Source organism: Eleginops maclovinus, chromosome 11, assembly GCF_036324505.1.
Source record: "Eleginops maclovinus isolate JMC-PN-2008 ecotype Puerto Natales chromosome 11, JC_Emac_rtc_rv5, whole genome shotgun sequence".
Lineage (NCBI taxonomy): Eukaryota > Metazoa > Chordata > Actinopteri > Perciformes > Eleginopidae > Eleginops > Eleginops maclovinus.
In genome coordinates, this window is record NC_086359.1 from 22,982,340 (window position 1) to 22,994,618 (window position 12,279).

The 12,279-nt window shown below is 38.9% G+C and overlaps 1 protein-coding gene across 3 annotated transcripts; it reads right to left on the minus strand.

The window, feature by feature from the left end:
- dgat2 (diacylglycerol O-acyltransferase 2) lies at window positions 1–11,261 on the minus strand. Of its 3 annotated transcripts, none has more exons than XM_063896235.1 (8): window positions 10,969–11,261; window positions 9,087–9,215; window positions 8,729–8,836; window positions 8,174–8,244; window positions 4,740–4,944; window positions 3,774–3,948; window positions 1,687–1,889; window positions 1–1,472 (listed from the first exon to the last, which is right to left on the minus strand). In XM_063896235.1, exons 1-8 carry the CDS (start codon window positions 11,081–11,083, stop codon window positions 1,318–1,320), a joined length of 1,161 nt encoding a protein of 386 aa, XP_063752305.1. In that variant the 5' UTR covers window positions 11,084–11,261; the 3' UTR covers window positions 1–1,317. The 3 variants fall into 3 exon arrangements, with proteins under 3 accessions (XP_063752305.1, XP_063752304.1, XP_063752306.1); XM_063896234.1 differs by having other exon boundaries at window positions 10,876–11,261; XM_063896236.1 differs by lacking the exon at window positions 10,969–11,261 and adding an exon at window positions 9,492–9,935.
- Between the last annotated feature and the right edge of the window lie 1,018 nt (window positions 11,262–12,279).

The following is a 12,279-nucleotide window of genomic DNA, read 5'->3' on the forward strand; positions in this document are numbered from 1 at the left end:
TTCTTCTGAAAACATACAAAAGTTTAATTTAAATATCAGCAGACAAATGATGCCATTCATCATACAGACAGGCCTCTGTTTATTTTTTGCAATTTTTCCCAAACATGGATTACACTGCTCTTTATAAGAAGGCACAACAGTGAAACCAGAAGAGACTTCTCTTCAAATCACGTATCGCCCATCTTCCTGTACATCTTGTTGACACAAGCTTACTTTAATAATTCTTTTTTGATATTTTTTTTTCTCACATACTCTTATTTTACAAAAGTATTAGTGACACCCTCTAACATAACATAATACTTGTATTAAGACTCTTTTAATCCCTTTCTTTTCAATGATCACCCAGCCGCTGTACACTGAAATCATCCAACATCCAGGATTTTAACCAACAAACCCTTCCTTTGGATATGAGTATTTTGTTGCATAGACAAAATACATCCAGACCTGGACAAAAGTAGGACAAAAAATAGAAACCAAGCCAAGCATCACTTTGACTGTCTAGGAAAACCTCATATCAAAAGGCACAAAAACCTCAGAAGGTATTCAGCAATACAAAAAGTGCATCAGAAATATCCATTGAGGGACAAACACTAAAGTTTCTTCCCCCTATAGAATACAATTAATACTTAATGGCATTATACAATCACACATGTAATGTGCATTCACAATATAAATCCACCCTGCAGAACTCCTTCAATGGTGGCTCTCATACATGTGACGTACATTTCTGTGTGGGGACCACAGAGGTCTTTGGCTCAATTAAACTTTGGGCTTATGATCCCAATAATGAAGTGGTATCTTCCATTTGCATTGGTTGTGCATTTAGCATATAATAGGATCTGAAAGAGCAGAGGGAGAATTGTATGACTGAATGAGTGAAAGACAGCAAAAGCGTTGGCACTTCTCTCAAGTCCTGCGAGTGACTCTCCAGCTCCATCTCGTGGAACTCAGCCCCCTCTGCACTGATAAGACAGCCCAAACATGACGCCTTTATTGGGAATGGCAATAGGAATATTGGCATGCTTTTTGATGTGGGATTTGATGTCCAGCCAATATGCTTTAACCTGATAACAGCAGCAAAGAGGTGACTATCCTTTCAACCTGCCATTTCCTGAGAAGCAAGCATTCCTATGTGTGTGTGAAACCATGCACAGAGCAAAAGTTTCTTTAGCAAACGTGTAATTTGCAGTCCAGAGATATAAAAAAAACAAAAAACAACAGGCACCAAGATAGGATGGGGATGGGTTGGGGAAATGTGCAGGAGGGGATTGAAGGGTGCTGTCACAGTTCAGAACTTCAACATGGACCCCATTCCTTTCACTGGATATACAGAACGTCGCTCTCTTTCAGGCCAAAGCGGGTCTTGTACTTGTCAAACAGGCACTGGAGAGACTTGATGTACATTGTATGGTACAGATCAACCATCTCGTCAGTTGGATCCTCAATTTTTGGAACTGTGATTGGCTCCCCAACTACAACAGAAAAGGAGAGGATTGAAATTAGCTTATCAAAGTGCAGTTGAAATTCTCAGAAACATTTCTAACCAGAAACACAGCATCAAAGTCACACATAGCAAATATCGACTTTGTCCTGTCTGTTAATCTGTCAACTGCAATGTACACAAATAGCAGTTTGTTGACATTTTCAAAGATAATCTGATTCTCTCTAATTAGTAAACACACCTACCTATGGTGCTGATAGGCTTCCCATAAGGTACCATGCCCCAGGAGTCGCCAAAGAACAGGCCACATCCATGGAAGACGCACGGGGCAAAGCCTAGGATCTTCTGCAGCTTTCTTTGAAGATATCTCCAGCAGGTCCCCTCCTCAAAGATCACCTGCTTGTAGACATCGTTCTCTCCAAAGGAATACACTGGAACCAGGTCGGACCTGAGGAGACACAGAGGATGACTTAAACCGCTGTCCCTACATGTACACTCACAGAAGCGCTGTGGGGTTGTATATTGTAGACAACAACAAATAAAATATACATAACAACAGGGTAAAGTGGTAGAAACTTTGTAAACATAAAAAAAACAAAAAACAAAAAGGCTATTAAATAAATATTTCCCAAACTAAAACAATTTTTTAAAAGCGTAATGCAATTGTTTTTTTGACCCTTTAATTTTAACATTACTTGGTCACCTTCAACATTCTCTGCAACATTTAGCTAAGTGTATTTCATTTTATTTGACATGTACTGTATATAGTTTACCTCTCCTGCACATTGCTCTTGCAACATAATCTGCACTTTTTTATTCTACTCTGTTTTTTATTGCACTTTTGTTGTTGTTTTTTTAAATGTCTTTAATTGTTTTATGTTGCATTGTTGAAGGAGCCTGGGAATTAAGATCTTCTACACCTTAGCTGCTGTGCATATGACCATTAAGCATTTAAATCTTGAACATTCATATGCAAGTCCACCTGAAGTCTCACTTTAAAGCAAGGTTCCTCTGTGATAACCATCAGCTGGATGTTTTATTTTTAATACACATGTCTTTACATCACTGACAGGCCCACTTCAGTTGCCAGACAAGAAAAGATCATCCAAAAGGAAGTGTATTTGTTGTGGTTTTATCAGGTGATCATCATTCATTCAGTCAGTCCTGATAAAAAGTAAGTACAGTAGGCTGAGAGTGCTGTAGTTTGCAAAATCACAGACTTTTCTAGGTGAGTCTACTGTAAATTCAGAGTTATTATTGGTGAACAGCCAAAGTTTTGTTGGGTAAACAGGTACGATAAGGTTCATGTGAACGCTTGCTGTTGCCTTGAAAATAAATGTGCCTTGATCTGTAGCCATGCTTCAAATGCAACATTTGATCAGTTGCAAACATTTCAAAAGAAAACCTGCACCTAGAAAACTTTCGGAACTCTTAACTTAATTACTGCTCAATGTCAATATGTGTGGATGTGTTTCATGTACATCCTAAACTTGTTGTGGTATGACTTGAAACAAAAGTGAACTTATTCCTGTGAGCTGAGTGCACTTCAAAAAATAATTCCCTCACTGTTTCATTTGAATATTTCTTTCAATGCCTGAAAATATTAAACTAAATCAGAATTTTACAAAGACAAAGTCAAAAAATCCCCCAAAAAAACATCCTTTTGTTGAGCACATAATAGATTTGTAGCAACCAGAAAATGTCTTGTGCGATCTACTTCCGATAAGGTGCCTTTTGATACATTTGTGATAATAAAACCTTTCAAATGTATTTCTCATTCAGTTTTCAGTGCAATTCAGGTTAAGTCACCTTATTCAACAGGTTTAATCTCTGTTCTATAAGCATTGAAACCAAGGGACCTCAATTCACATCCGAGGCTTATTTCAGCTGGAATGCTAACCTAGCTGTTATGAAAAAAGTCGTGCACCATTGAATATCTTTTCTATTAAGTTCTAAGCTTCTTTGGACAAGGTTACCCCTGTGATAAGCCACAGCTATATAACAAGGCTTTTTTTTGGGGTTAATAGGATTAATAACACCTCCCTTTATAGAACAATTTGTTATAGTTATTAAGGCATGGTGGAGGTCCATGCTGGTTATGCAGTCTGACCCTTCTGAAAGGCCCGGACCAGCTCCAAGCTTTACGTTAGACAACACTGCACATTCATAACAGATTTGCAGATGGTCATTTAACCCTTCTGGGACTTTTAATCTTTTAAATTGTTCCTTCCACTGAGTCACTTCAGTCCATAGAATGCTGAACTGTTCATGTTCTGTTCAGGTTTGGTCCCGGCTGGGGTTAGTTTACTGCACGTGTGCTTGTTTGTCTCACCCTTTCTGCAGCGCCAGCCTCACAAAGCCTTTGCGGTTCTTCAGGGTGACTGAGTTAATGCCTGGTGCACACTGCAGAGACTCCGCTGCCCCTCCAACGACGATGACCACAGCGTTTCCTGTCCCGTTACGAGACAGCAGGTAGTCTATGGAGTTCTTGTTCACTGGACAGATCCCTGAGAGGGACAACAAGATGTGGAGAGATGATTAAAAGTGGTAAAGAGGCTAATACATTGACTTGTTTCGTATTCCTACGAGATCCGTTTTTAAAAAAAAGTATAAAAATGTTGTCTTTTTTGGACTTAAAGAATTCATATGTGGCAAAACCCACAAGTCTAGCACTATGGGTGTAAGGATATATCAGTATTGCTAATAAGTGTGAGAATTAAAACATTTAATGCTGATATCCCAGCACTTCTTAAATTATTCCTGTTGATTTTTTAGGTTCTCTCTTTGTCGTAGAGTATTTTGAGTGTAATTAATTTCCTCAACAATATAAATATAGCCAATAAAAAAAGAAATAAAGTCTTGAATGTCCATAAACATTGCAATACTGTTATTGTGATTTATTTTAACTTGATAATAGTCAGCTAAGCATGCTGAAAAAAAAGGGTTTAAAATCTGACTGATTGCAGCTGAAAATAACATTACTGTACCTCAACATGTCAAAAAAAAAATTCTATGAAGTCGATTCACCAAAGAAGCAATTGGAAACAACAATGTCCAATGTGCAATGACCTTCAGTAACCTCAGAGTGTACGTACAGTATCTATGGGTAAAGCTGCAGTGCAAACAGCCCTGCAGAACAGAACAGTTAACTCTCTATCAATCAGTAAAATCAGCAAATCCAAGTAAACAGAAGCTCTTTCAGCTGCGCTACAGGACAAAGGTCCGCTCTCTCCCAGATACAGCTATCAGTGTCAGACTTTAAGAAGAACACACTCCAGGGCTCCTCACTTCCTCTCACCTCCAGACATCAGGTAGTCTCGCAGCACAGGCATGCGGAAGTTTCCTGCCAGGGTGGCCAGGGAGGGCTTGATGCCCGGGAATTTCTTAGAGAAGCCCGTGGCCTCTGTCCCAAAATTGCAGAAAGCACCAAAGCAGAAAATCCCGTGGGGATGGTAGCCAAAGATGTAGTTCCGGCTGGGCAGCAGGTTGTGGGTTTTAATGAGCTGGAGGAGAAAAGCACAAAGAGGAGCAGTGTGAGGCTCGGTCCATCACTGCTGGACCGGGAACATCTGATCGCAGAGATGTCATGTTACCGGCCAATATGGCTGAAGGGACAGAAGCTGTGTGCCTTTCCAAACTAAATACTTATTAATACTTAGAGTTTGAATTACAGTATGTTCTCACATCATCTTTAGAGGTTTTGCCTGATTGGTGTTTTTCCTGGATATTTTTGTCTGTGTAGATCTCTTTGTATCATCGTTTTGACCATGTGCCATGCATATACATTTTTATTATTCATTTCATTATAGTTTATTTATTTTACTATAAATCAACACAACGTACCATTGTTTACCAAGATGTTGCTAAAACTAAGCATTAGTATTATCATTATGGATGAATCTGTTTATGTAATTCCTACCATCAATCGCTTGAACGTCATGCTATTTTCTGAGCCAAATGATGCTGATGTCTTCAATAAAATGGTTTTGTCTGATCAAAAATATTAAATTTACATTGTTTCAAAAACAGTAAAGAAGCATGTCTTTATATATCTATCTAAAAAGATTGCAAAAACGATGCAATAAACCTCTATTTGATGTATTTTTACAGTGCAAATGTTATTAGTATTATAATTGTTTATTTATTTTTTGTTAAAAATTTCCCTTTAAAAAAGAAGATAATAAGATTCTACAGGAACATAGACCTGATTAAAAATAGCATGTAAATATAACATATTAAATGATTCAAGCATGCTAGTTTACATATAAGCAGTACTACACCTTAGTATGTTGGATAAATAAATAATGAAATCAGCTCAGTGCTCCTGTCTGTTACTCTCCACACACACAGTATGTCTGGTGTTTTTAATATTGGAGTTATTTAAAATGTACACAGTACAGTAAATGCAATCTTTCATCCTACCTAATCAATAAATTGTCACCACCACTTTAGAAGAGGTGTGTAGGATGAGTTTGTTGCACGGCTTATGTTTTAGTAGATCAAGGACAGTGTTATCAGCCTGAACCAAGCCTGACTCTCCTCTGTGTGCGGGAACAGTCGTAAAACCCTGACCCATTATACACAGTCTACATACATATTGTATTGGCAGCAATAAAGTACAACTATACAGCTATATTTTAACCTCTTGTTTTCATGGTAAAGTTGACAAATTGCAGAATTCCTAGGAAACCAACTGATGTGCACTGTAGACTTGGATTCATCACAATGTGTACACACAGATGCCTTGGTAGCTAGTCAAACATAAAGGTTGCATCACACATTAGCAAAGAGATCTCATTAAAGATATGGGATTAGCATGTAACACTTCATACAGCGAGAGGAAGGAAAGAGATACAGGCGAGACCACATTAGCCGGGTAGCACTCACATATTACAGGAGAGACTCGGTTTCCTGTGTTCAGCCAGACAGTCATCACTGCTTTTAAGGCTGCTTTGGACTTTGACCACATGGCTTCCAGCTCGTATGCTTAGTAGTCATATGCTTATGATAGATTAGATCAATTGCCTTGCAATCAATTGATGCCCTGCAGATATACCCTGCTGTCCGTTTCAGCCACAGGCCAGGATTCATTCATATTAAATTCACTTGTTATTCTCTTTTGGGTAGGTCTAAGGCTACATGAAGCTTACATAAGACATATTATTATCATTATTATGAATTACTTTGGATCTTCCTAATTACTTTCTGAGTGATGACAAACACGTTTGAAGTAAGGTGAGGGTGATCATAGGTCAAACAAATGTATTTTTGTTGTTCATTTGGTGCAGTGCAATGACCACATTTGAACCTTTACTTCTTAAATATATATAAATAATTGTCTTTATTTAATTATTTTATTAGACATTTTATTTTAACTTCTTATGTATATGTTTTTGTTTTTTTTGCTTTTTATTGCACATCCTCACTTTAATATCTTTTCATGGTAGTAATATAATAATTATATATGTTTAATTATCTTTTATTATATTCTAAAATGTAGCAACTGTCACCCAATTTCTCGCCTGATAAATAAAGTATTCTGATTCTGATAATTGTTGTACTCTCATCACTTAATGCACATTTTAACTGGAAAAAAAAGAGGGATCTCATCAACTCATTGAGAAGAGTGACTATACAGAAAACAGTGTGCAAATCAAAGTGATGAACAAAGGTCACAGGTAAAGAGTAGGGCTTCAAATTCCTCCTACTTGGGTGAACTCTCTTTGTCTTTGACACTGTGCAGTAGATAAGCTCATCACAAGATGGAAAGGGCTTTTATTCTCTGAAACATAGTCAGTTGTTCCTAACACATTAAGTTACACAATGATGGAATCAAACAGGCTTTGTGAGAGCTAGTGACCCATTAGCATTCTGAGGCTCAAACCAGAGCTAATTCATCTACAGAGAGCAATAAATCAGGTTTGATGAGAATATCTTATTCACATGGATCAGCTCTGTTTTACGTGATAGCAATCGCATTTTTGAGATATATTTAGCTTAGTATCCATCAGTCCTGGGGCTGAAAAAATGTCTATCCCCCAGGAGACAATATCATAAAGTTTACAACATTTTATTGGAGAAGCTGGAACCGGAGAATAATTGGTACTTGATGTTAAATGTTAAATTAATAACCAAAGTGTGGTAATCCTCTAATCAATTAATCAGCTCTGTACAAAAGTGATGATTCAAGTAAAAATCCCATGACAACTGACTGAATCATGTGGCGCCTCTATAAACACACTCCACCCAGGACTTCTGGATCTTTTGCAACTGTTGAGTTATGCACAACCCGCATGGTCTATGTTTACGTGCGAGTGGCTGAAGATGCAGTGGGGAGGAACACCTTTGGGCAAAACAAGCTCAGCGCTGCTCCTTCGCCTATCAGGTGGGACAAAGTTTAAAACTCCCGACCAAAGTCAAACAGTCATCACAATCAACCAGGGACGAGGTACAGCGTGTAGCCGACAGCTGATACCCGATCGTCCCCTGATAAGCTTATCTACAATGATACACCTCTGCATGGCTGTCAATCGATGAACAGGTTAAATCCTACAGTACGGACTACCCTGAGCTTAAGTTAGAAAAACTTTTTGGGGGTGTGAGACCACAAATGTTTTGATGGTTCATTTCAGAACTGGTTGGACTTCCGACATCTCTTTGTACATACTGTTATCTTGAGTGTTTAAAATGATAAATTAGCAGTAGTACACCAAGAAACTGACAGTCACCTACCCTGATTGGGAAGTAGTCTCGGAAATATGTCCACACTGTCCAGTTCCTCACCCAAGAGGACCTCCTGCCACCTACAGAGAACACTACAGATTAGAAATCACTTCACTACATCAAAACTACAGCTAAAGTTCGGATTCATCTGTTATTTTTATTTTTATATTAATTATTTCATTAATAATTTAGTTAAAAAGTGAATAAAGTGACCATCAAGAGCCCATAATGTTCATAATGATACTTGTTTGGTCTACAAAAATAGTTTACATTATTTACAATAACATTTAGCTAAATGCTAACGTACAAAGTGTTATCAGTTAACTTAATCTGGCTTGTAAGCATTTTAGCATTTGCTAATTGGCACTAAACACAAAGTACAGTGTGTTCATTTGCCCTTTACACTATTTCTTTAAACAATAATCTATCCTTGCAATATTTTAACAATTATCCAAGATAAATTTCATCATTATCATCATCATCCACGGGCAACTTTTTTTTTCCTCCCATAAAATTCAAAAATCTGTGCAACAAAATTTTAGATTGACATCTTAAAAATCTTGCCTTGTTTTGGGGTGTTCCAGTCAACGATGAGCCAGGCGGTGTACAGGGCAGCAATCAGCCAGCAGTCAGTGCAGAACATGTAGATCAGCAGCAAAGTGCAGGCAGCACCTGGGGGGAGAGCAGAAAATGCAAACAAGTGTTTGAATACAAATGTAATGAAAGGCTTAACTTAAGGCTTACACATTCTGTGAAAGGCTGAAAGGGTAAACAGGAGTCAGACACAACAATCCTCCGTGTGCAGCTCAGATACATGACCTTCTTGACATGAGACTAATGAGCCTACAGCTAAACCTCCCATGTTCCTTTACTTTCCTCTGGCTTAAGTAAAATGAGCCCACACCCAAACACACTCGCTCACCCAAGGCTAAGAAGCTGAGGACCCACTGCAGCACCGAGATGACTTGCAGATGTTTTTCCATCTTGGATCTGCACGGCAAAAAAGCCACGGACAGGTCCTGCAGGGCAGAGAGGATGCTGGAGCCAGTGCCTGGAAACAAAATGAGGGAGAGTTAAACTAAGATAAGATTTACCTTTATTAATCCCTGTGGGGAAATTCAGGAGTTAAAATAAGAGTTGTATCAAAACGATCAAATATCCAATCGGGTGAGTATTAAAGACACAGTTACAGAAGCAGATGAGAAGGATACACTTTGTCACAACAGCCCTTGTAGTATTATTCCAAAACTGGACATCAAACTAAATAAAGACAATTCCTCCAACACAACCAAGCAGCTCTATATCCATATTCATTTCAACTACTCACCAGCTGTTTTCAGTCACCAACCCATGCTAGTGAGGCCATGAAGCTACAGCACATGTGTGCGAAGATGGAACAAAAAGTAAAAGACACACTAAGAACAGTTGAGGCTAGTCAAGCGCGCACACAGACAGCCAATAAGAGGAAGAGCTGCCCTCCTGGAAAACACTGTCATCTAATCCCATCTGTGCACACTGAAAATAACCCCACACTGGGCTGCTGCTGGTAATACCTGTGAACTATGATGCTATGATGGCTTAAAGGCTATAACAGCTTGAGTGTGTGCCAGTGGCTGATGGGGGGAGACCAGAGAATTGGCCAGGATACTGGTCACGGCTGGATTGGCCTACTTTCAGCATGTGCGAGTCCCGCTGTGTGCCAGATCAATGTGCTAACCAGACAGAGAGGTACACACACTGACATGTCCTGCAGATGAAGCAACAGGTGGAGCATGTGCTCTTCTGTCACAAACAGCATTTTCCTCATGCTTTGGAAATGTTGTTCCACTCGCTCAATATCACGGCCTTGATGATTCTGTACTGATACTCATCTACAGCAGCAGAGTCTGCTCATAGGAGAAGTACATATAAATCTGGTATGAAATAATACTGAAACACAAGCTATTTGTAGCTATAAATATTAAATTTAAAGTGATGATGGAGCAAATCTTTACCAGAAAAGTCTCTCAGGTTAAAACTTTACCCAAGAAATCCTTTATTCATATGTTGGACAATCACAAACAATTCTCACTTCAGCTTACATGATATCATATTTAACTGCAGAACAATTCAAAAATGAGTTGCACATCAAACTGTGCATGTTGAACTTTGTTGGAAGCAGTTTTACAACCACAGAGCACAAACCAACCTCAGTAACTAGGGGACAAATTCAGAGTCTTTACCAGAAAAGTCTTTCAAGTTCAAACTTCTCCCAAGAATCCCATAGTCATATTGACATTCACAAATAATTCTTCTTTAAACCTACATTTTATAATATTTTACTGCAGGGAAATGCAAAATGGGTTGCAAATACAACTCTGTGGTTTATTGGATTTAAAAGTAGTATCATTAGCGCAACAAAAATCAATTTCAAGCTAAGTAAACAGGGACAAAATCCAGTTTTAACCAGAAAACTCATTCAGATTAAAACCTCATCCAAGAAAAAAGAATAATATGTTGGACTATCACCAGCAATTCCTAAATCAGCCTTAGAATTTGAGATTTAAATATAACTGCAGAGAAAGAGCTAAATTGGGCTGCACATTAACTGTTTATTTTTTTTGTTTTTTTACTTTCTTGGAAGCAGCATTAACAACCACAGACATGCCTCACATGTTGTGATACTGAGGATTAATCCCTTTTAAAATCACCATGCAGTGTTTTGGTAGTACCTTTTGACATGCGGTGTGTCTCTGTACCGCCCAGGATTGTGTGTCTGCTCTCCGTAGCCTGTATTAAAGTTCTCCAGCCACAGAGCGTCTTACCTTTGAGGACGCCAGAGTAAGCAGCAAGGATGGTCTTCATAGCTGAGGCTTCAGGATGGAGGGGGGGACGCAGCAAGATACACTCAGATGTTTGCTTGCTGGCTTTCAAGATCATAAATCCAGCCTAAAGCTCCCCAGACCCGGCTGCGTACAACTGCGCCTGCCTGACCTGCAGTGCCGGCATTTAATCAGCGGGGGAGGAGCCGGGAGCCTGGAGCCGGAGTCTAGAGTGGATTAATAATATTAATGTAATGCGCCAAGACGTCTGGACTTGATGCGTGAACACGCAGTCGTGCAGGGGGGGAGCAGTGCTACTGCTGCCCCCCTCTGTCTGCATTTATTGGGGCAGTCACGTGGGTCAACTGGGCGCAACATGATTTGACAATTTGACCATTGACCCTGCCTCACCTCCTCACAGGTGGAGGTGGAAGGAGTGGGAGTTTCCCCCCAATTTTTTATTTTTTCTAAACATGCTATAAAAAGTTGTTTCCTGATTTGAATCAATACAAATACAAATACTCTCCTTTTCTATGATACTTCATTTTACAACATAAACTGTATACTCATGATGACATGGTCATTTATATTGCTACTGATGTAAGTGGTAAATGTACTGCATTTAAATAGCATGTTTCCAGTCTTTGGAACCGTAAAAGCCCTTTTAATTTTACATTTACAGTTAGTTAGCATTCACTCATTAATACACATTTATACAGAGGCTGAACAAGGTGCCACCTCAGGGAGAGCAACATTAACTAATATTCAGATAGGGGAGAAGTACTCAGATCTTGTACTTAAGTAAAAGTAAAAGCTGGTTAAGGTGAAGCTAGTTCAAATGGCTATGTATACTGCACGAGACATCATTTCACACATGGATGGGCCACTACAGAGTCCAGACCTGAACCCGATTGAGAATCTTTGGGATGTGCTGGAGAAGACTTGGCGCAGTGGTCCAAATCTCCCGTCATCAATACAAGATCTTGGCAAAAAAATAATGCAAGACAGAAATAAATGTTGTGACATTGCAGAAGCTTGTGGAAATGATGCCACAGAGAATGCGTGCCGTAATCTAAGCTAAAGGCGGTCCAACGGATATTAGAGAGTGTGACCTTTTTTTTGGCCAGGCAGTGTATTTCACATCATTAGTCCAAATCTGCAAAGTACCTACAGGTATTAAATACATTTAGTGGAGTAAAAGTACACCATTTACTTCTGAACTGTAGTGAGGTAGAAGTACAAAGTAACAAAAAATGGAAACAAGTAAATTACACGTACTTAAGTAAATGTACTTAGTTACTTTACACCACTGCA